We start from the raw sequence: 24107 nt of genomic DNA, 5'->3' as shown, positions 1-24107 counted from the left end.
CTGCTACTTGCCCCAAACTGCTGACGTCGGGGCTCCCATGACGAAGCCGACGCACTGGCTGTGGTTGGTGCGCGCTGCTCCAGCGTGTGTACACGTCATGGTTTTGGGACTGACGTCATGCTGCCCGGGCGCGTGGGGACTGTGAAGACCTCGGCCGGTCTGGGTGTGCTCGCTCGTACGCGTGTCCAGAGCGGCAGCGGTACGGCAAGAATGGTGACGTCAAGTGATACCTCCTGTCATGGCGGCTGCTCGACGTTCCTTTTGTCGAAACCGAAACTGACACGAAAAAGACGGCGCCGTAAATGAATGTTTACGCTGCGCTCGACCGTCTAATGTGTCATTCTATGATTAGTGGGCTGGTAGGCACGCATAGCAGCGAAAAAAACGTAACACGAAAATTTCGTGTCAGTACTCCTTTAAGTTCAAATTTTGATTCTCCCACCAAATCGTGTGTTTTGTAACATATGCGGTGACGTAACCAGGACAGATCTTCAAGTGAATGTTAGTGCGTTTAGTCTGCAGAACGCCTTATTTACTGTCAGCCCTCCTAGATGGTGCCACCATACTGCACAGGAGTGCTGTCTGCCTTTGCTTTGTTACTGGTCGTATTTGCACCTGGCTTGTTTTTGTCAATTTAGGTACTAATCGTTTCCAAGAAACATGGGGTATGCTCGACAAACAGGGTCACGTAAGACAGTGTCACTTACGCCGATTGGCGAGTGCCGTGTGAGAACCCCAAACTGCCAGACTGCTGGACAACTATAGCAAGCATAGTGCGTGCAGTATGCACTATACTCGGTTACAACTCAAGAACGGCACCACCTCATGTAGTGTATCACACCGCCAAAGCGCCGGACCCGTGACGTCAGTGCGCGCGCGTTTTAAAAGGGGTTTGCTATGAATGCGTGATATCGTCTGCCTTGTCTCACGCAGTTTGTCGTCACTGGAGTCGTTTATAAGCATATTAAGTCCAAAAAATCACGGAAACGGCTCATGCCATGTTCAAAATATTCCCAGTAACGCCCTACTTGCGCCGCGCGGAGAAACATCCCGCTACGGTGATAAGGCACAGCGGCAACTTCCGGTGCCGTTCTTAAGTTGTCACTGAGTATAGTACTTATGTGTTTGTGTGCACTGTCGTAACTTGAGGGTTGGCACCTGCTCCATTTTTGACCGGCCTGGCCAGTTTTTCAGACAGCGGGGCGGTTTCCAGTCCATACTTAAAACTGACTGTCATTGGCATGTTTTTTGGTCATCGTGCACGATTATTTTTGTCTAGGTATTTTATAAGCGTTAATTCAGCAACTACGACGATAAATATGTGTCGACAAGCTACGCAGAGATATGCGAGCGGAGAAAATACGCCAGCAAACGCGCTCCCTGGTATGGAGGGAGACCAAGGCGAGGAACAACACAACGAAATGCCACCGCGGCCAGGTGGTGCCATGTGTTCTGTTGGGAAATATTATCCCTATGCTGTGAAATGCCACAGCACAAGGTTGGGTTTTGAAGGGCAGTATTGTAAAAGAAAAAAAAAGTGGTTGATCCTTCTTTCATAGGAATTGGTAAAACACGAAAGTGAAATGTGCCTGCACATGAGCATTTGAATGTTTATTGTGCATCGATATGAACTTGCACATCGCTACTTAAACTTTGTCGCAATGGCACCTTTCGACGAATCAACATTAGACACTGGATTACACGCAACGGAGCATTGCGTAAATTCGATTGAAACCCCAGGCACTCGCAAACCGCACGAACGAAACCGAATGGGTCGTCAGCGAATCGTTTGGTGAAGGCGAGGTCCGCAGTGGTGAAAGGAGCATGACCTGCGGGTCGGTGGCAGTAGTCTGGTGGGTGTGCTTGGCGAGCGACGTCCTACTGGCGGAGGTCGCTTCGGCAAAGATGCGACCACATTGGTCCTGCTCCGTGGCATGTACACCAGATGCGTTGCAACGAGCTCAGCTTGTGGAACGTGGCGGCAGCGTTTTAAAAGCTGAGTGGCGTTCCACACAGGCGGCGGACGGACAAACATAGCAGCTTCCACTGCTATACGCTGCCCTATCGAAGCCGCTCATTAACGTTATGACGCACTACTCCGCTTCACCTCTCCTAGATGGCAGCACCATCTGAATGGAGAATTTAGAGGGAAGGACATAAGGCGCGCTCGTACAGCTACCCGGTCATGACTTCATGGCTCAGTTGGCAGAGCGTTTCACACCTCCCGTTGCGGCCATACTCGTTGTGGGCTTGAATACTCGCGCCGCCGCATCAATTGAACTTTTTCTGGTGATGTCATTTCCGTGATGGATATGACGTCGGAGAGGTTTGTGTACCCTGGCATGAAACACTTTCGTGCTAAAAGAAAGAAACATGGCGTCTTTTTTTTTTTTAACACAAATTCAACCTTGGGCACACCCCCCCCCCCTCCACCCCCTTGATGGGCCTTTTGGGGGGGGGGGGGGAATAACCTAACCCTACATAACCCTACATACATAACTTTCATTGTTTACCCCACTATTGTTACTGCTTTACATTACATTAAGGTGAAAATAGCTTGTTCTGCATGCTTATAAGCCCTGCCTTACTTGCGTTAGCTTTTGCCAACCCGAGGCGAATGCACAGCTATGCATATTATGCCATAGGTTCTAGTTCAGAAAATCAGCTAGTGAGTCGCATGACCATTCTCTTTTTCCTGAGTATGTAGCTTATTCGAGTGAAGTTTACGTTAAAAGTGGTGTCAGTACGATTATAACGAGGCAGTCTTTGGAATAAACCAAACTTGTGCTTTGTCTGCATGGCCCCCCTTTAACTTTGCATGAATGATCGCATTGTGGAAATGTAGGAGTGGGTGGGTGAAAAAGACTCGCAATTGCTCATGGTGATACAATTTATGAATAATGGTTAGACAGACACGTTGGTGGCACAGTGATGATGACATCAACTCAAGTGAAACTCAGATATGAGGATATTATTTTTCACGATACAAGGAATGAGAATCAACCAAAGCTCTGATCATAAAGTGTATAACCAACGTATGAGAAGCACTTTTTTGCAGGTTGAACTAGCAGTCTGCGGGGTAACCATACCTTTGCGGTTGCTTTTACTGCCAGGGGGGCATGAGGACGAAAAGTGCCCTCAGCACTTGCCCAGTAGCAAACAAGGCTTTCTTCGCTGAGTAATTAATAAATTTAAGCTAACAAGCTCTTTATCAGAGGAAAGCAGAGGTTTGCCGGCACGTTAACGCCTACATGCTACTCTGCGGGGTGGGGAGGAAGGAGTAAAGCTACAATCGGGAGCAGGGCGGGATGGAGAGAAGGAAATAGAAGACGTAAAGAAAGAAGGAGGTGTTGGGGATTGTCAGTGTGACACGTGAAAAGTCTGTAGGTGGTTGCAGTGCAAGGATGTTCTAGTCCTACATCATCTCGGTGACACCGATGTCATGGAGGCATTCATATGATGCGTCTAGTGCTTAGCGCTGAGACGAGGGAGGTGGCCATGGTCCCAGAAGGGCTCTTAAAGGGGCGAAACTGTGGTTAGGGCACTCGATCTTCCGTGCGAGGTCGTTTCTTGCTAGACTGTATGAAGGGCACTCCAGAATCGTGTGTTTCGTAATGTCGCCGATGATTTATCCAGGGAGAATACATAAAACAAAGATTAGCATCTTGATTAAGGCTGCCACCAATAACAAAAACATAAGTGTTTTGTTAACCTGGTTATCGTTTACCTTCCTAGACGGCACATTGATACCGCTGAACCACTGTTCAGTTTTCCTTTCTGACCGGACTTATTTCTGGAGGCTTTCGTTTTTTCTAACCGAGCTTATTCGTAGGGTTGATAGTAGTCATGTCATGAAGCTATGACTCGACAGGCAGGGTCGCTTATGCCGCTTGGCCAGTGTCGTCGTGTCAGACAAGGCCAACGCGCCCGACAGCAGTGCATGCCGTACGCACTGATGCTTCTGTGTTTACGTGTTCATTCGTAAACTGCATTGTTTGCTCCACCATTCTTACTGCTATAAAAAGAATGCCCTACATTTAAGCGCCAATAGCTGGTCCTGCAAGCTTGCAATCCCGGTATAATTTCCTTGTATTTTGCCAACCTTAGCCCATAATGCGTCATTGGCTCAGTGCAGAAAAGTAGCTATTGTGTCGCATGGTTGTTCCCTGTTTTCCTTCTTGTGCAGCTTATTTGAATGAAGTTTGTGTGGAAAATGGGTCTGTGTTATTCTAGTGAGGCAACCTTGAACGAAGCAAACTTGCCTTTTGTCTTCATGGCCTCTTGAAGGAACGCCAGTCTCTGGTGTTTGAGTGGGCTAGGGACGAGCCTGCTGCACGAGTTTATTTCAAGAAATTCTCGGCTTAGCAGCTGAATGTGCAATCGGGGAGTGCTGCAATTCAGCAAGTAAGAAAGCAATAGACGACATGATGGGGTCGTCTGGTCTAGAAAGTGGTCACCGCTGTAGAAAGTTAGCGAAAACCACGTGGAAGATGACGGGGGATTGGGACCTGGGTCTGCACAGCGGGGTGCCCAGTAGGCTAATACTGCGCTATCTGCATGCTATGAGCAGTGGAACAGAGGTTGTCGTTGCTGATGCCGCTCTTTGCGTGACACGTGCCCACTCGGGGGACTGGCCAGGAATTAAGCCTCACAGAAGTATGCATTTAAAATGCAAAGGTTACGTAATGCTGGGGGCAGCAGCGCGACACCTGAGCGTGATGGCATGTGCGGGGAACAGGTGCACCCGAGCCGCGGTGAAACTGCGATTCTCGAGAGGCGGTGGCCCACGTTGTCGGCTTGCCAAAACAGCATGTGCCACAGGATGGAGAAGAGAAAGCAAAGACGAGCACGCAAACACGGTGCAGCAGAGAACAAGGGTCCGAATGTCATTTGACTCAAATGGGGTGCTTCGGATGCCATTCAGAATCCGCTGTGCTGCACTACAATTTCGATGGCATTTGAAAGATTTCACAATTGCTCGCCGTGCTGTAGTGGGGCTGTTGTTTCCCCGGTCCGTTTTCGTACAATAATACAACAATCAAATTTTGACTCTAATGTGGTGGCTGTTTGCATAGTTTTATTTTTTTTCTTGCAACTGACCCACTGATGTTGAGAGTATGAAAGTGAAATATGTTGATTTCATATTTTAAGTAAATGAACAGGGAACAAAGTTGCACAAGCAAATATTTTAGTGGTTTTACGTACGGAAGTATTACATTTTTTATTGCCGCTCAAAGATGCTACGTGCGAGTGTGCTAGAAATGGCATTTGAAATCCCAAATGTCTCTCTCTCAGTGCTCATTTGGCTCGAATGGCATTTCAAAACTTCGTGTAGCAGCACAACTTGGCATTTGAGTCAAATGACCCTTGGTACAAATGACATTGGGATGCTAGTGTAGCAGAAAACAAGTTACTCACCCCGGAAGACTGTGGAAAGCAAGCGGGGAAAGAGGAGCGAACGCCACGTAGCAGTAAAGAAGGCTTTGACGAGTGTCACCAGGCTTTCCCCTTTGAAGCACGCCAGCACTTCAGTGCCCCGAGGAATGTTTGCCCCCGATGGTTGGCCTTGTGTCCACGCACTTTTTGTGCCCTGGTGGGGAGGAGCGCCTCCCAGCTGCGCACCCTCGACGGCGCCTTGGCCCTGAATTTCGGAAGCGCACTTTGCACGCCCCGAGCGCGGCCTCGTCGCGGGCTCGTTCTGCAGCCGGCCACATGGCCGGAGGGGTCGAGAGCGCGCGGCCAAGCACTATGTTGTGGGGAACCGAGACCTAAGCTAACCTAACCCACAAGAACTGCATTCCAACACGTGTGCCTGTTTGCAATAGTATTTATTTATTTATTACCCAGAGCACCACCGAGGCATTACAGGGGGGGCTTACAAACCAAAAATAAGAAATACAGAAGATTACAGTCCACAACAAAAAAAGGCAATCACTCAACTGGAAGCAAAAAAAAAATACCGTATTCACTCGCGTAATGAACCCCCCTCCCCACTTTCTTCTTGAGAATTTACTTCCTAGTCACTGTGCATAAAAAATGCAGTGGGAATATGTTTTTATCTCAGCATGGTTACTGATGCCACACACGATCGCCGCAACTTTATATCCCGGCGAAGTATGCGCGGAAACACTAAAAACGGATTCAAACAAAAAGGAATCTCAACAGTAGCTGGAGCCACGAGTGCAAGTGCCGTGGCTCACAATTTAAGAATTGCGCCCTTGTGGAGCACCGCCTGCTGAACACAAAATAAACCTTGAAATTGTGCAGCATACGAACAAAGTACTAAGCGCATTCTGCACTCCTTCCCTGATTTGTGCTGTTCTGGCGGTGTGTGAACAAAGCACCAAGTGTACTCCGCACTCCTTCTCTGCTGCTCTGTTCTGTTCCGTTACTTTGCCATTACGCCTTTGTTCTGTGATTACGGTCCATGGTTATGTTGAGCTGTGTCCTCACCTTTTCACCGACCTTTTTTTAACGTTCAGCTGTGGTGGCTAGCGCTAGTGTCACTAAATAAGGGCTCATTTAGTGCTAGCGCGAAGCGGCAGAATTTTCCGTTCGCCGAGAAGCTGGCAATCGTAAACCGATTCAAACACAGTGAGATGTGGGATGTCCCCGCGGTGCGCAAGATGATTCCAAGCAGGTGTTTGCACGAAAGACACCATCCGGAACCACTTCAGACAGGCCTGCTTGCACGTACCGGTGGTGAGTTTGAAAATAAGCCATCACTGGTGTGGCTGAGATGTGGAGTGAGCTTGATAGTATTCGCACGCCTCTAGTGAATACGAAATCTATCCCGTTTTCAGAGGTGAGACAGTTGCGCATACTGTGTAGTTTTGCTACAATTCTGTTTCCCTGCTCCAGGCTGCTCCAAAAGCATGAAAAGTGCAAACATTGTGCCAGGCTGCTCTGAAACGGCCGGAGAAGCAAAGATTTCGACGCTTTTGTCAGTTTTGGCGGGGCAAAAGGCCGAGTTGACAGCATGGTTTTCCAAGCAGCCCGGGTGGTGCAGTTTTTCGCTAGGATGGGGTGATCATCTTGGTATCGCTAGGTCAGCTGAACCCCCATCTTGTGCCTCCGCTCGCAGACACACAGAAGACAGAAAAAGAAAGGCTGTGAAATGAAACAAACTGTAGCTTCTAAAGCGTGATTGGCTCTCCGGCTGCGTTCGTTCGCTGAAATCGCCTTCCTGATTGGGCGTTTCTTTGGCAACAAAATGCACGGCTACTGGGTGTGGCAGCTTCTATGTAGTTCAAGCGTTCAGTGTGCTTCGCTGATCTTTTCTCTGGTTCAGGTGACACGTTCAGTTGGATTCTCATCTAGTAATTTTATCTGTTGTGGTGCTGAACAGTGATGCTAAAACGAGGATAATGTTGAGAACGTGTGCCACATTGAGGGAAGTTGCTCGGCTCGAAAGGAATCCACTGAAAACAACGTGAGGCCGACTTTGCTGCGGCTTGCATTTGAGTGCGAAATGCGGTGCATGCATCTACAATTGGAGTTCGTGAAGTGGACCTTTGGACTCTTTGCGATGTTATAAAAGCTCAGTTATGTTTGTGTTCAACAGCTCCTCGCAAGCCTCAGGAATCGAACGATTGGCACTTGATTGCAGTGCACACTGCAACCCTGCTAGGTGTGTTGGGGCATGCGCACCTGACAGTAGGACTGGTTACACGAGTGGTAATAATTGATGCACATGAAGTGAAACTCAATGCCAGAAGTGAGGTGGCTGAAAATAGCAACGTTACACTCTGATCAGGGTGAACGTGCACTTCGAGGATTGAAAGGGTGCAACAACCGCCGCCTCGTTTTGTGCCACTTTTGCCGTGTATCTGCACTCGTTCGTACAATGCAGTCAGGTATTGCAAAAATAATGATTGCAGCACCGAGCGTTCAAATGATCGATTGTAGTGTTTCTCAATTTTAAAACTTCTTATGACAGTTTACGTTGTCTATGCACACAGCTTCAATACAATTTGAGAAGCTTGCCAGAAGGCAGGGATTTTGTTAAAAACCCTTTCTATAAGCGTTACTTCAGTTATGTGTATTCCAAACTGATTCAAAAAGGTACTTCTCCCCCAAATATGCTACAAACTTGATTTTTTAAGCTCCTAAGGTGACATTAAATGTTGTGAACTGCTCGAAATCAAGGTTCTTCTGCTACAAAATCAAAATATCGCTGCTCCAGAAACTGCTCCAAAATCTGTTTGGGCTGTCTCGTTTATTCCCTTGGGCGTCATTTCGAAACATCCAGCCTCAGTGAGCCTCTACACTGTGGTACCAATGTGCTGCCGAGATTTCGAGTCTAGCTCCATCGTGGGAATTAGCCTAAGCGTGCCTCTGTTCTATCTATCTCTTTCCTGAAATCGCAAGTGGTGCTTAAAGGGACACTCAAGTGAATTTGTCCAGCTTCTGTTTTTGCTTGCACTGCGTATACTGGCTCAAATAAACACACTTTTCACCGTTTATGTGTTCTATAAGGCAGTATTTATTTTATAAAGCCTAAAAGGAGAAAAACTACCACGCGCGGTCTGCGGCGGCCGCACCAACTAAAGCAGTGACGCCCATACGGGGTGCTACGTGATTGGACGATGTCGAAGATTAGAATTCAAACCAGTTTCGGTTCTGTGAAACAACATGCTTGGCATCCGATGTTATCGCTGGCTGGGAATTCTCAATATCTCGGTAATCGGCATACCGCGCTTCTGCCATGTTGTCGGCTGTACAATGCACCAGATAAGCCTACCGGCATGGCTTGGAATCGTAGCAATCACTGACCGAGGCGTACGCAGTGAACGAATGCCCTCCGCGTTACCGGAGAGGCTCAAATGCGATGCGCTTTTCCTCCACCTTTGGAACTTGCCTAGCTCATGCCTGTATCGTAAGAGGCGTGTTGCGCCAGGCCAAGGGTCGGCTGATTCGGGACTATGCCCGCAAGCAGTTGGTGCTTATGGCGACACCACACCAACGAGAACTCGCCAGTGCATCAGTGTCAGTCTGCATGCGTTCTGCAAACTTGCTCGTGGACCATTGAACATTACAGTGCAAAAAAGGTTATTTCAGTGCAGAAAACATTGCCCAAAAACAAATAAATCAACTTGAAAAACAAAAACAAAAACATGCGCTATCGGGGTTTCGAACTTGTGAATTGCAAAACAGTACACTTAGTGCTCCAGACCACTCGGCCATAAGCCAGTGCTGCCAGGGGCAAAAATATGAAGTATATTATATAGCCCGTTTTCATTTTATTTAAAGTAGTTTTAGCATTTCAGGCGTCTTAGATGACTGCTTCTTGAATAGCACTCATGCAGTAAGTGTCCCCCAAATTTCCACACAAAGCTCATCTCTAGCGGCTGCATTCGTTAGGCAGGAAAGCATTCGCAGATGTGTGGTCGTGCTGCTGACTGCTGCGCTAGTTCACCCAGCGCAAAAAGTGCTTCCCGCACCAAGGTTCTACGCTGTACGATAAAAGTTTCAGTTGATTTTAATTCCTCAGTAGCTATATTAACTTTGCTGACTTTTCTGCCGCCTTCAATTGGCCTTAGATTTTACTACTAGCATGTGCCAGTCAGCGAAGCGTCGCATGTGTGCTTGTGTGGAGCGACTTGGACTTAGAGCTTGATACAGTCTATAAACTAACAAACTGAAGGCGCATTCTTCCAGGCACAATCGTGTTGGGGCTTAGTTTCAACTGAGCGAATGAATTGCGACGACCCGCCGGTGGCCGGCCATCGAAACGGCGGGCCAACTGACTCTGCCAGAGGTTCGGCGAGCCGTGCAGTCAAGCCAAGCCACCTCGTTTTGACGTCATGCGAAACGTCATAGGAAATCGACAAGGAGGATGCAGCGAGGAGGACAGCATTTTTGAATTGATTTTGCTACTGAATGAAGCTGCGTAGACGCAGCAAGAGCAGTCGAAACATGGCCTAGGGACTAGAGACTACAATTTGCGCTAGTAATCTTGCAATGTTTACAAATCACTTTAGTGTCCCTTTAGCACTTTCGTGACGGCAGAAGAATCGGTTGGTTTTGGGTAGTTCAAGAAATATTTTTTTCTTGCCACAGAAAATGACTGATGCTGAAGTGTGAGATGTGAAATGACAGAGGAAGGATAGGGCTTTTCAACAGTAATTATTTCAAACAACAGATTTAATATTAATATTATAAAAAAATCACTTAAACAAAAAAAGTAACCAAAATAAACATGATGAAAGCATCAATGCTATTTTGCACATGGAAAACATTAAAAAAATTGAAATATACACTTTGAATACAAGGCCTTTATTGAATATTACTGCAAATATGAGTCCTGTAAGTACAAAAGTTATTTACATACGCGCACAAATGTAAGCTCTAGTGCCTATCATGCCACCGCGCGAAGCAGTCTCTCGACGCAGTGAAACAAAGGTTAGCCCCACTCAGCACAGCTGGCACCAAGTGGCTCCGCCCGAACGAAGCCGACACCCTTCATATAAGAGCTATGATCTTTAGAACAGTCCGGATATGTTTACATCAACGCGCGGCAGCGACAGAATGACCCGCGGAGAAAGTGAAACTTGCCGGTGGATACCTGCTGACAATATGGGGCGGTTTCACGCATTTTCGCCGTCCGTACTGAAGTCTGACGAGTCGAAGTCATCTGACGTGTCTGTGCTGCAACCATCATCCAGAGGTAACAGCTCAGATTCATCGGAATCCGTCAAAATTCGCCGTTCCCACGGAGCATTGGCAAGCGGCATCAACGCCGCAAGCGAAACCACGTGCGTCAGACTGTGAAGGACCCCCTCCCCCCCGCAGCGGAGAAAAGAAACTCGAAAATGAAACTGATGCAATACTTCCTCTTTTATCCTCTGGATGGCGTTAACTGTCCAGAAGTGCTCGGAGAGCGCCAAAATTTAAATTTGTATTCATCGGTAACATACTATCCGTAGGAATAGGCGCGGTCACAAAAGTGTTAAAGCTGATTCCTACGATGGTATGGCAACTGGCCTGTACGGACAATTAATTCAGCTCTAGCTCAAGCAATTTTAGCTCGCTATTGCTAAATCAGTCAGCTAGTCAGTCATGTGGGCACTCGTTTTTCAGGCTAAGACTTCTATCTGCATTGTTAACAGTGGGTTAGCTGTCGTCAGTGGATATAGGAAAATAATTTTTGTTTTTCCCTCTGGCTTCATAAGGAGGTTGTGCTGTAATTAATAGGCGACAAGCTCAAATGACCTCTGGGAAACACGGTGAAAACCTAGGTTTTATTTAGTTTCAAGGAGTCGGGGGATTTTTTATTTTGCCGCTCCCACGACACACACACTTGCCTGTAGCGTTTCGCCTACCAGGTTCCCTTGTGCTGTTTGTTGCAGTGTACAACCTGGGCCAGCCCGGCACCTATGCTGGCAACGACGCCATAGTCGCCTGCGCCAGACTTCACGAGCTGGTCATTGTGATACACCAGCTGAATACCCCTCTCTGGCAGGTGGGTCTGTCCGCTTTGTGGCCTCTGTCGTGCTGCCCCTGAGGAGCCCGGCTGCCTGGGAAGCGTCGCTTTGCATCAGCCGCTTTGCATCAGCACCGTCCCAGGGCTGGGAAGCCCAGAGGCGTGCAGAGGCGGGAGCACACCCTGCAACGTTGTGCCGTGCGGGCACTGGTGCCGATGATGTGTGCAGTTAACTTGCTAGAGCGAGGCAGCTGCTCCCTTCCAATGGTCTCCTTTGTTCCAGGTCAAGGGCACGGACAAGCCAAATGCCACGGAACTGCACCTGTCCTACCACAACGGCGACCACTACAACAGCGTCAGGAAGATTGGCGACAATACTCAGGGTCCCGCATGCATCCGATTAGCGGTAAGCCAGCATCGAGTGTGAATGCCCGTCTCTGCATTGGGAGCCCAGGCACTTGGGTGCGCGTTGGCAGGGGACTGGTCCACTGTAGGCGCCATTTGCGCCCGTTTTAGTTTCGCCCTGATGCGCTGTTTTGCGGTGTGACCACATGCCACAAGTGTAGGCGCGATGGTTGTGGTGGGATTGCAATGGTCGGCGTAAATGCATTGTGATGACATATGCCCATAGATATGCACTTGTGTGTAGGTATGCAGTAACGTTGATAGCACGTATATTGTCACGTGTTGTATAAGAAAGGGCACACGCGACGGTGATCGACAACGAGGAAGAAGAAACAAAATCACCACCTTCGGATCGCGCGCGCTGGTGCCGGACTCGGTTCGCGAGCGATTTTAGGTTAGACCCTTCGCTGTCGCTCTTTGGTCTTTTGTGCCTCATTAAAACCCCCTACCACCCGGGCGCACGCATTTGCTGTACGCTACACTGGTGGAGGTGCTGGGTACGACCACCTGGTGTCCAGGACCCCTTCTGGCAGCCCGGTACGGCCACGCTTTGTTGACACCTTGGTTCATCGGATTAGCCGCTGCCAACTCGGCCTGTGTCCTGAGTACGGCCTCCTTCCCTGCGACGCGCCGAGACGCCAAGTGCTTCAACCACAAGTCATGGCGCAACCAGTTGCCTCTCAGGTAACACTTCATCAGCCGCGCACTCCTGCCGTCTTCCGTGGTGACGCGTTCGAAGACGTCGAGGACTGGCTGGAGCAGTTTGAGCATGTTGCATCGTTTAACCAGTGGGACCCTCAACAAAAACTTGGGCATGTGTACTACTCGCTGGACGACGGCGCCAGGACCTGGTACGAAAACCGAGAGGCGAGGGGTGAATTGTCGTCGTGGGATGAATTTCGGCAGGAGCTTCTGGAGTCGTTTGCCTGCACAGACCGGCGAGAGCGGAATCCCAAATTCAAAAGCCCAACGAAACGGTCACGATGTTCGCGGAGGACCTGGCTCGCCTATTTCGGAGAGCCGACCCCGATATGTCCGAGCCGAAGAAGCTGCGACACCTAATGCACGATGTAGAAGAGCAGCTGTTCTCTGGCCTTGTACGAAATCCTCCGCGTACTGTGAAGGATTTCATTAAAGAGGCGACAGCCATCGAGCGAGCCCTGCAGGAGCGGTGCCGACAGTACGACCGTGGGGCCGGCAGATCCCCCAGCACCACTGGCACTGTGGTGACTGCTACGTCCACTGATCGATCACTGCAGGAGCTCGTCCGATCTATCGTTCGGGAGGACTTGCAGCTGCATGGACTCGTTCCGTCCGAACCGGCGTCTGCATCATTCGTCGACATCGTGCGCCAAGAAATCAGGCAGGCCTTAACGTTTGCAGCTCCGGAACAACAGCCACAGCCGCTCCAAGCAAGCTATGCGTCGGCGGTGCGTCGCCAACTGCCTCCTGTGAGCTCCCCAGCGCCCAGCTGTATGCCTCAAGCCGAAGTCTGTCCCCTGGCAGCGGACGCCGGTACATGCCCCTGGCCATCAGGAAATTTATTCCGAGGACAAGTACAGAAGACTGACCTCTGGCGTACCAGTGACAACCGACCCCTATGCTACCACTGGCGAAGCAGGCCATGTTTACCGCCGTTGCCCGTACCGCGAGGTTGGCTTTCCCGGATTTTCTCCTGCTGTTTCCTGGCCTCGCTTTGGGCATAGACCTGCTGCAATCGAAGACTTCCTCGTTGCTTGCCGAAACGCCTCGCCCCCGCCGCCTCACCGATTCCGATCACTGTCCCCTGGGAACGACTCTCCACTTAGCCGCCGCGACGCTGGAGGTATGCCGCGGGGAAGATCCCCAAGCCCTAGGCGGGGAAACTAGAAGCAGCAACCCCGGGAGGCAGGGTTGCTGATAGCATAGCCCCGCAAGACCTTCGAAATCATGCGAAGCCGCCGAAGGAAAACTTGACGACGAGAGTGACTATCGCTGATGGTGGAAGCGCTGATCTTGTCGTCTCTATGGATGGACATGAAGTTGTTTTCCTTGTTGATATCGGAGTGGATTACTCGATCATTAGCCTGATCCTTGCTGATCGGTTGAAAAAAGCAAAGACGCCATGGCCTAAGATTCGAATTCACACTGCTGGGGGCCACTTGATGACGCTGGTGGGGAAGTGCAGTGCCAAGATCAGCATAGGAGGCGCTACTTTTGTCGGCATTTTCGTGGTCCTTGCGGAGTGCTGCCGGGAGCTCATTTTAGGAGTGGACTTTTTAAGGGAGTATAACGCTGTCATCGATGTGGGCGAGCGCTTGATCACCTTATCGTCGAGCCCCCGCCAGCCGGAAAGCCAAGAATGTCGCTTATCGTTGCGGGTTATCGACCACGACGTCAACATACCGCCATGCTCCTGCATGCTCGTATCCGTCAACGGCTACGTGCGAAGCACTGTTGACGGCATCGCAGAACGTGTCGATGCGCTTTTATTCAGTCGCGGCGTTGCAGTTGCCCGAGGTGTCGTGCACTTAGTCGACGGCAAAGCAGAATTATTGCTGACAAATTTCTGTAATGAGCACCAACACGTCGCCAAACATACTGCAGTCGCCTATTTCGAGGACATTCCTGGCGACGAAGACTGCTTCGCCTTGCAAGGCGCCCCGCCCCGCCTGGCGACAGCAGTCCCGTTCCCGTGATTGATGTCAACTCCAGCTTGCCGTTCACGCAGCGCCAAGCACTCCTCGAACTGCTCATGAAGTTTATGGGTTGCTTCTCTTCGACATCTGCTGTCCGACAGACGCCACTCACGAAGCATCGCATCATCACTGATGACGCAGTAAGACCGCTTCGCCAAAACCCTTATCGTGTGTCTGCCAAGGAACGTGAAGCAATTCGTAGCCAAGTGGAACAGATGTTGCGAGGCGATGTCATTCAGCCATCTCGAAGTCCGTGGGCGTCGCCCGTCATTTTGATTAAAAAGAGGGATGGCACTTCACGGTTTTGCGTAGATTACAGGAAGTTAAACCAAGTGACCAAAAAAGACGTCTATCCGTTGCCCCGAATCTGCGACTCTCTAGACTGGCTTGGCCATGCCCGTTACTTTTCCTCCATGGATTTAAAGAGCGGGTATTGGCAGATCGAGGTAGATGAGGGCGACTGCGAGAAGACCGCCTTCATAACACCGGATGGCCTTTTCGAGTTTAAGGTCCTGCACTTAGGTTTGTGTTCGGCGCCAGCAATATTCCAGAGAATGATGGACACTGTCTTGTCCGGCCTCAAGTGGCAGACATGCCTCGTGTACCTGGATGATGTTATCGTTTTCTCGTCAACATTTGGAGAACACTTGAAACGACTATCTTCAGTCCTTCATGCCGTACGAGCCGCCGGTCTTACCTTGAAAGCAGAAAAGTGCCATTTTGGTTATGAAAAGCTCCGTTTCCTCGGCTTGGTTGTCAGCAACGCTGGCGTCACACCCGACCCTGAAGAGGTAGCCGCTATCTCCAATTTCCTGACGCCCAAGGACAAAAGGGCCCTGCGGTGATTTCTAGGCCTGTGTTCTTATTACCGGCGCTTCATAGAAAACTTTTCACACATCACGGCTCCAGTAACCTGCCTTACCCGTAACGACGTCACCTTCGTATGGACCAATGAGCAGCACGATTCTTTTGAGGACCTACGCCGGCGTTTGCAAGAGCCAACTGTACTCGCCCATTTTGATGAAGAAGCTGCGACCACCTTTCATACTGATGCCAGCAATGCATGTCTAGGTGCCGTTCCTACCCAATGGCAAGACTGTGCTGAAAGAGCCGCGCGGAGACCAACTATTCGGCCACTGAGAAGGAATGTCTGGCTGTTGTATGGGCGGTCTTGAAATTCTGCTCGTACCTTTACGGCCGTCCCTTCAAGGTGATGAGCGACCACCACTCACTTTGTTGGTTGGCCAATTTAAAAAACCCCGCTGGTCGCCTAGCCCGCTGGAGCCTGCGACCAAGAGTTTGATCTGACGGTAGTCTATAAGTCAGGAAAACATCATTCCGATGCAGACTGCCTGTCCCGAGCACCGGTCGAGCACCCCAGCCCTGAAGATGAAGGTGAAACGGCTTTTCTGGGAGCAGCAGTCGACGCCCCAATGTTGTGTAAACAACAGAGGGAAGACACCGAGCTGCAACCACTTGTGGACTTTTGGGGAGGCCGCTGTACGCGGAAGCCCAAGCTTTTCATGTGCGGCCTAAAGTTCGTTTGTTTATGGAACGACATCCTTTACAAACGCAACTTTGATCCAAATGGCAGAGCCTACCTTTTACTTGTCCCTGCGTGTCTTTGCCGCGACATACTACAGGCCTGTCATGACGAGCCGACTGTGGGTCACCTTGGTTATGCGCGTACCACTTCCCGAATCAAGCAGAACTACTACTGGCCGAAACTTCCTGCGACAGTGAAACACTACATTCGGACCTGCCGCGAATGTCAGTGACGGAAGACACCGCCTGGACGCCCAGCCGGTTTACTGCAACCTGTACAAATACCGAAAACAGCTTTTCAACAAATTGGCATGGACTTTTTGGGCCCCTTCCCAACCTCCTAATCGTCGCGACCGATTACCGTACCAGATACGCCGAAACAAAAGCTCTTGAGCATTGCACTGCGCTCGACGTGGCTCAGTTTTACATGGACAACATTGTTCTGCGCCATGGAGCACCAGAAATTTTGATCACGGACAGGGGAACCGCATTCAACTCGGCGCTGGTACGCGCCATCATGGATCTCACCGGTGCTGCGCACCGAAAATCTACGGCCTATCACCCACTGACGAACGGCCTGACTGAACGCGGGGGGACGCGGCTTTCAACTTCGGAAAAATGACCAAAACATCGTTTTTTTGAAACCCACATATTCGGCTTCTATGTTTCCTATTCTATGCGTCTGCAAAGTTTTTACGCTGAAAAGCGTCGCAAAGTGGCATAAAAAAATAGTTTTGTCAGGCGCGGTGACAAACTATCAGCGCAAAAGGGCGAAAAAACGACAATTTTCGGAGCGCTCTATCTCCGCAACGGTGCCACCGGGCGCGGCCATTTTGATATGGTTAGATCAGCCGAGCGATCGTCTTTCCGGTTCCGCTCGTATCTTTTATCTTCGTTCATTCACAAACGCACAAACGGCATAAAAGAAACGACGCATAAACGAAGCTAGAAATAGATGCTGAAGCGCTATTGATCCTCCGGTCGGGGCGCAGAACAACGACCCTCCTGATTGGATGTCACGGGCGCAACGCAAGATGGCGGCCGCCTGAGCTGCGTAGCGAGTGGTTTGAGTTCATTTTCGCCGCTTCGCTCGGCTGAGTTTCTGTTTAATCTGTGGTATTCAACACGGACGTTATCGCGGTGGGAATGCCAGAGATAACGAGCCAGATTACGGGAAGTTGTGTGGCTCGAAAGGAGGAGGTCATCGAACGCTTCGTGGTGCGCGTGACTCTACCGTCGCCAGACCCCGGAGGGTGACGCGGTGTGCGCGCTTGCGATAGTGGTTCGTGAAGTGAACTTTTAGTCGGGTTTGCGATGTTTACACGCTTAGTTATTGCTGTGTTTTGACTGTGGGCTCGCTAGCCTTGAGAAAGAAACGGTCGCCGCGTCAAACGCTGCGGCGCGCACGGGATAGCCGACGCGCATTGGAGCAGCACATGACTGGGCAACCGGTTACGATTGAACTCCAGTAGTTGTAATTAATGCCTGCGACGTTAGATTTAATCTTAAAAGCGACCTGACCAGCCATATCAGGTATAATCAAAGTTCGATATGTCGCGGTAAGCGTGCGCTGCGATGCGCGCGAACCATATCGCCTTTCTTGCGCAACGTTTCCCGTGCACTTGTAATTTTCATGCAAACAGGTTTGAGTTAGTAATATAGGAATAAAATTATGTTCTCTGCATTAAAAATGTACGTTACTGTTGCAGCATTTAACAGTGATTTTTTAGTTAAATTATTGATACCATTGCTTAGGGCATACTGGCTTTGCTGCGAGAAATATTGGATGCCTTGAATGTCAAATGTAGTAAAAAAATATGCTCTTGCATTGAAGTTGGGAGTTATGTAGAATACTCTACCAAGCTTCAAAGTAGCTCATTTTCATCCTTGTGGTATGCAAACTTTTGGCAATGAACACCTGCACGTATGAGTACTAAGTTGCTGTGCCAGGCAAGATGATAAAACATAAAAAAAAGCCAGAAATGTTCAAATTTAAGTAAAAAAAATGCTTAACTTGTTGCCATGGTGACAGCACTGCAAAAGGAGGCTGTTCAGTGTGATACAGCCAACCAGCTAATACCCCTGCTACACTGGGGTCTAAATGTCATTTGAACCAAATGTCATTTGGCTCAAATGCCAAGTTGTGCTGCTACACTAGGTTTTTAAATGCCATTTGGCTCAAATGACATTTGAGCCAAATGAGCACCGAGAGAGACATTTAAGATTTCAAATGCCATTTCCAGCACTCTCGGACGCAGCGTCTTCGATCGGCAATAAAAAATATAATACTTCCGTACGTAAAACAAACAAAATATTGTTGTTTGTGAAACTTTGTTCACTGTTTATTTACTTAAAATACGAAATCAACATATTTAATTTTCATACTCTCAAAACCAGTGGGTCAGTCGCAAAAAACACAAACAAAAACAACGCAAGACAGCCATATTTAGAGTCAAAACTGGTGTCTCTTCTAATTTGATATCATTTTACTGCCTCGGACTGCTCCTAAGTTTGATTGTTGTATTAATGTACGAAAACGGAACGGGGCAACAACAGCACCACTACAGCACAGCGAACAGTTGTGAAAGCTTTCAAATGCCATCGAAATTGTAGTGTAGCACGGCGGATTCTGAATGGCATTTGAAGCAACCCATTTGAGTCAAATGACATTTGAGTCAAATGACATTTGGTTCAAATGACATTTGGACCCCAGTGTAGCAGGGGTATAACCTACTTTGCATTGAAAGCCCATTGAAACCCATCTCCCCCTTCGTTTGGTCTGCAAAGTGGGGTATGTACTCTTCACAGAGGAGCTGAAAATGATGTTTTCTGGAAAGAGAAAGGCTGTAAAAGACACTCCAATTTCAAGGCAAGGCATTCCAGAAGCCCCATGTTCAAAGACATGAAAGGCTACAACCGTGACGACTTTTGATAAGTGAAACCTATGTTGCAACTTCGGAAGCTGTTTTCTCAAAACAGTTTTTTTTGCCACCTGTGTCGCTTGTACCAGGGATTTCTTTGTGACCGCTGGGTCTATTTTGATTCCGTTTCTTGCATTACATTCCTTGATGAACAGTTCAGGTCGTGACACTCTTGGTTTTCCAGATTTGTTTTTTGTGATTTTTTTATTCAAATAATCGTTCACAGTCAACATGCCTATTGCACATTAACCTCTAAAAAAATGAAAACTAAAAAACATTGTGTTGTAAAAAAAAATTCTAAAACTGTCACGACCTCGTCCATTCATTTGGGAATGCAAAGCACTTTGAACAAGTTTTCTATCATGTTTTATAAGCCGCTCAAGCTCGGTACAAGCGGAACAGAAAGAAAATTTAATAAATAAAAGAGTTTTCAAAATATTAGTTTGAAATTTTTATGGTGTTATCACGGAAGCATTTCCAGTTGCTGTGCCAATTTTCATCAAAATCCACGAAGAAATAAAAAAGTTGATTTTGAAAGCCACATCCCCCCCTTAAAGGAGCCATGAAGAGAAAATACAACTTCGTTTAATTTGAAAAAACTAGGATTCAGTATCTCACTCAGCTCCATTACAGCCACAAAAAATGTTTTTTTAACGAAAAAAAGCGAGAAGTAATTAAAAAAATTTCAAACTTTGCGCCACAGTGACATGTTATGAGCAAGAATGACGTCATACGAGCCAACAATAAAATTTAATTTTCAGTGCGTAAACTGCACGCTAGCATTCAAGTGATGCGGTCAAATGGAACTAGAGGCCCCATTACGACGTCCAGTCGTGTCGTCGCGACAGGTCAGTTAGGCAGCCGCCAATCGCACAAACAAGGTTCCGTGACATCATAGAAAAGTTGCGGGAAATCGCCTAGGGGGTCGCGACTGCTTCACACGTTTTCTTCAATATCTCCGTTATTTGTTCGAAGATTGCGATGATATAGGTATCATTGTTATCGGGACTAAGCAGTCTTTCTAATAAACCCAACTCGTTTTCTTCAATATCTCCGTTATTTGTTCGAAGATTGCGATGATATAGGTATCATTGTTATCGGGACTAAGCAGTCTTTCTAATAAACCCAACTTGTATTTTGTCTTCATGGCTCCTTTGAACAAAACCATTGCAGACATGCTAAGCATGTACGTCGACTTGGAACACAAAAATTGGGACGCAATTCTTGCATACGTGACGTTTGCCTACAACACGGCCTGGCAAGAAACTACGCGCATGACGCCATTCGCTCTCCTGTATGGACGCGAGGCAACAACGATGCTGGATGCCATCTCCCTCACGACCATGGGAATGCCGACGAGACTGCGCAAGTGATCGCGCAGCACGCTCAGTACCGCATCAGAGAACAGCAGATGCAGGATTCCTCTCTTTACAACGCTCGTCACAGGCACGCTTCCTTCGAGCCTGGCGACTATGTATGGGTGTGGACCCCCATCCGACGTCGGGGGCTAAGCGAGAAACTTATGAAACGCTATTTTGGACCCTACAGAGTTCTGAAACGACTGAGGGACGTCACGTACGCAGTTATTCCGGAAGACGGTGTTCCATCCCGTCGTCGCCAACGCCGATCGGAAGTAGTCCACACCGTCTGCATGAAGCCTTACTTCGCAAGAACGTGACACACCCAAACTGGCTCACTGTTTCACCACACTTTCACCCGAGCATCGGGGCGATGCTTCCCCTGGGGGGAGGTATAAGAAAGGGCACACGCAACGGTAACCGACCACGAGGCAGAAGAAATCGTCTTCGCACTCTCGGTTCTCGAGCGATTTTAGGTTAGACCCTTCGCTGTAGCTCTTTGGTCTTTTGTGCCTCATTAAAACCCCCTACCACCCGGAGGATGCATTTGCTGTACGCTACAATATATTTTTACAATTTATAGAGAGCCTGATGAACTAGGGCCTTTCGTGGCCTGTACCACGACCAGTGTGTGCTCGATAAAGGTGAAGATGTAGGACAGGTTGCAAGGTGAAACCTTTGCTCTGTGTGTGCTTCTCGCTGGGTTCTTGCTTCTCACAATTTTTTTTTTTTTGTATGCGTTGCGTGGAATATGCCGTTTCGATATGGGACCCCCGAACTAAAGCACTAACAAATGCTATTGAGGCTGTTCAGGATCGTGCAGCTCGATTTATTCTCTCTAACTACCATCGTACAGCTAGTGTTACACTTATGAAGCAGTCTTTATCGTTGACACCCCTGGAACTACGCAGAAAAATTTCGCGCTTAAGCTTGTTCATTAAAATATATCACATGAATTCATATCTAAGAAATGCATTGTTCACCCCGGCAACCTACGTTTCATCGCGCATGGATCATCGCTACAAAGTGGGCACGCCTTTTGGTCGTAGTGCGTCTTACTTATCATCTTTCATTCCAAAGACGTCATCAGAGTGGAACCACCTTCCAGCAGCGGTCGTAGAAACTAACAATTTAGAAGAGTTCAAAAATCGGCTGCGCGCGCACTTTGGAGTACAGGCTGCTGATTAGTTGCCTGCTTTGCACTGTTGTCATTATGTACATCTTTTTAGTTTTTTGTACTGTTGAAGTGCCTGATTGTTGCATTGCTTGTAATCAAAAGTGGTTCCCCCTTTTTTTTTCTGTCCTTGTATGGTATTGGATAATACCGCTATCTTTTTTGCGTTTAATTTATGTCTGTAAAGCAACTTGTTGAACATTGTTCTCTGCTAAAAATGTACGCTGTACCACTCCCCTCTCCAATGCCCTTGGGCCATGAGGGTACATGAAATAAATAAATAAATAAATAAATAAATAAATAAATATATGCACTAAGCTAGCTGTGTCAGGTGGTCAAATTGTTTTTGCATAAGGAGGTTTGTCAATGCGGTGGAAAATGTGTAGCGTGGCTGCATAGAAGGCTTTTAGTTACACAAGCTGGGGTTCCAGCAGTGTGAAAGGGTGAGCCTTTGGCCATGAAGTCGACCAGGGAGCAAACATGTGGCTCCCCAATGACCGCAGAACGGGTTTTCATTGTGGTGCTGAGGCAACTAATGCTCTGGAACTTTGTGTGGTTGCAGTCTTTGACGAGGTTGGTCAGGGATGCACGAGACAGGCGGTCACGTGTGGTGCTAATAATTGGCAGAAGAGGCTCCCTGTGGATGTTACTGCTGCTGCTTGCCTGCAGCCTCGTTTTGTGCTGGCCACCTCGGGTGTTTTGGGCAGTGTAAGGTGTGTATGCACCGAGCGGACTGGTCTCCAGAGCAGTTCTCCACACTCCAGTGCCCGAGTGCCTCCTGTGTTGTTTCTAAGCCCTCAAGCTGGACCGTTCCTGCTGTCGTCCACGTGGTGCAGCATTTACGTCAGGCTGTCCTAGTTCTCTCTTCTTCAGCCGCCCGTGGCACACCTGGCAGGGTGGCCCCCCATGCAAGCATAGTCTGTTTAGAAAAGGGGGCCCCTATGCTTCGGTGCATAACGGGTGCCACTGCAGCAAACTACCCTGCGGGGTTGAACGCTCACTGGAGGGCACTGCCTCGAATGGCCTTTGCGCCTCCTGTGCCGCCTGCCCTGTGAAGCTGCAACCTTTGGCTCACTCCTCCTCTAAACCCAGGCACCCCGAGAGCAGGAGCCCGGCAGGGAGGAGGCAGCGACGCCCGGGGAGGAAGCCGGAGCGGCGCAGCTGGAAGAGCAGATAATGCGCGAGACTGGCATCCAGGTGAGTCCCGCCGAGGCAGTCTTTTGTCTAAACCTTTGCTGCACTGCAGTTTGTGGCACTGTTATCGCAACTCGCACCTTGTCCTAGCTTTGGCAAAGGGTATGTGCGCTCGCATGTCTCGCCTTTTCTGGACTTGAGCATTCTAATGTGCCCCCTTGATGAACTGACTCATCTAAGCGGGGCGTTTATAAAGCTGCCACCACAACCGTGTCGCGGTTGCTTCTGTCACCCCGTAATCTGGCAGGGTTGAACTGATAGTGATTGCATACGGGGCAGTGACTGGTCAATGTGACCGTGACCACACATTGGTGACATCTTTGCTTGCTGGAACGGTAAGCATTCACAACGTGCACTGGTGTACGTTGCATTAGTGCTGTTAGAGGGAAGTCGGGGCTAAAATTGGCCCCTTGCATTGCAGCAGCCAGCAGCTTTTGTTGGCTTTCAGTGTTGTTTCTTCCCCTCTTCACGCACGTATGCTTGGATGCCCCGCACCAGCCCTGATCAGCTTGGAAGCACCCGCTGCCGCCCCTGCCGTCGACCCATACAGTGCATGTGGGGGACTCTGCCACCGCCAGGAGGTTTGCCTCAACCCAGGCTCTGGCGCTGCTCAACCTGGTCATTCGTGCCAACCAAAATGCAAACTATGCGATGTACCACACGAGACAGCTGGCAAGGACTTTCAAGAAACTCCGTCGACCTCTGCACATCTGTGAGCTTTTCATCCGGCATCAGGACCACTCTGGAGACACCTGCGATCTCCACCAGGCCAGGGGACGCGGCCAGCGCTGCCGCAAGACACACCAAGCTGAGCTGGTCACAAGTCCTCACGGCCTCCCCCACTCCCAGACAGATCACCAAACACCAACACCCAACGTTACGAGCAGACCGTCAGCACCCTACGCAGTCAAAACGCGGAATTGACTAAAAGGCTCAAACTTATTGAGCAAAGCGCCTGGACCAGAACTCCAAATACAGCAATTTGCCACCCAAATTGAAACGTCCCAAAGCAGCTCAGCGACCCTGCGCACTCTCCCACAGGTTGCTGCTCTCCCGACAATTGGGCCGCTAGAAGGATCAACCATTTCACATCCACAAAGCCCTCGAGCACACTACCCAAACCATCCTCAACACCCGCATGACTAGCCTTGAAGAAGCTCTTATTAACAAAGTTGACAAGATGGGCTTGAACCGCAACCAGCGTGTTACAAGCCTCAGGAAAGAGTGCCAACAATCGCACAAGAAGCCCAAATCCTGCCCCTTGTGCGAAGCCTGCAAACTCTCCGACAATGACCAATGAGCGCTCCTGCGCAAATACCTCCCCATACCCTCACCGTTGTGGGGGCCCGTGTTTCCCTACGCCTCGCCTGCACGTGTTGCCGCGAGCTGGGAGCCGCCATTTTGGGT

General features: G+C 49.1%; 1 protein-coding gene across 1 annotated transcript in view; it reads left to right on the top strand.

Annotated features, from left to right (window-relative positions):
- LOC144147420 (OTU domain-containing protein 3-like) overlaps positions 1-24107 on the top strand; it is a 68838-nt gene that overhangs the window by 6887 nt on the left and 37844 nt on the right. The window contains exons 4-6 of the mRNA XM_077679552.1: positions 11352-11464; positions 11709-11831; positions 22599-22703. Of these exons, the coding sequence (XP_077535678.1) occupies positions 11352-11464; positions 11709-11831; positions 22599-22703 (341 nt within the window). The remainder of the gene's footprint in view (positions 1-11351; positions 11465-11708; positions 11832-22598; positions 22704-24107) is intronic.

This window comes from Haemaphysalis longicornis, unplaced genomic scaffold, assembly GCF_048455015.1.
Source record: "Haemaphysalis longicornis isolate Haplotype H1 unplaced genomic scaffold, Haemaphysalis longicornis Haplotype H1 scaffold_7, whole genome shotgun sequence".
Classification (NCBI taxonomy): Eukaryota; Metazoa; Arthropoda; class Arachnida; order Ixodida; family Ixodidae; genus Haemaphysalis; species Haemaphysalis longicornis.
The sequence above is the reverse complement of the archived record's forward strand: the minus strand, read 5'-3'. Positions and strand labels throughout refer to the sequence as shown.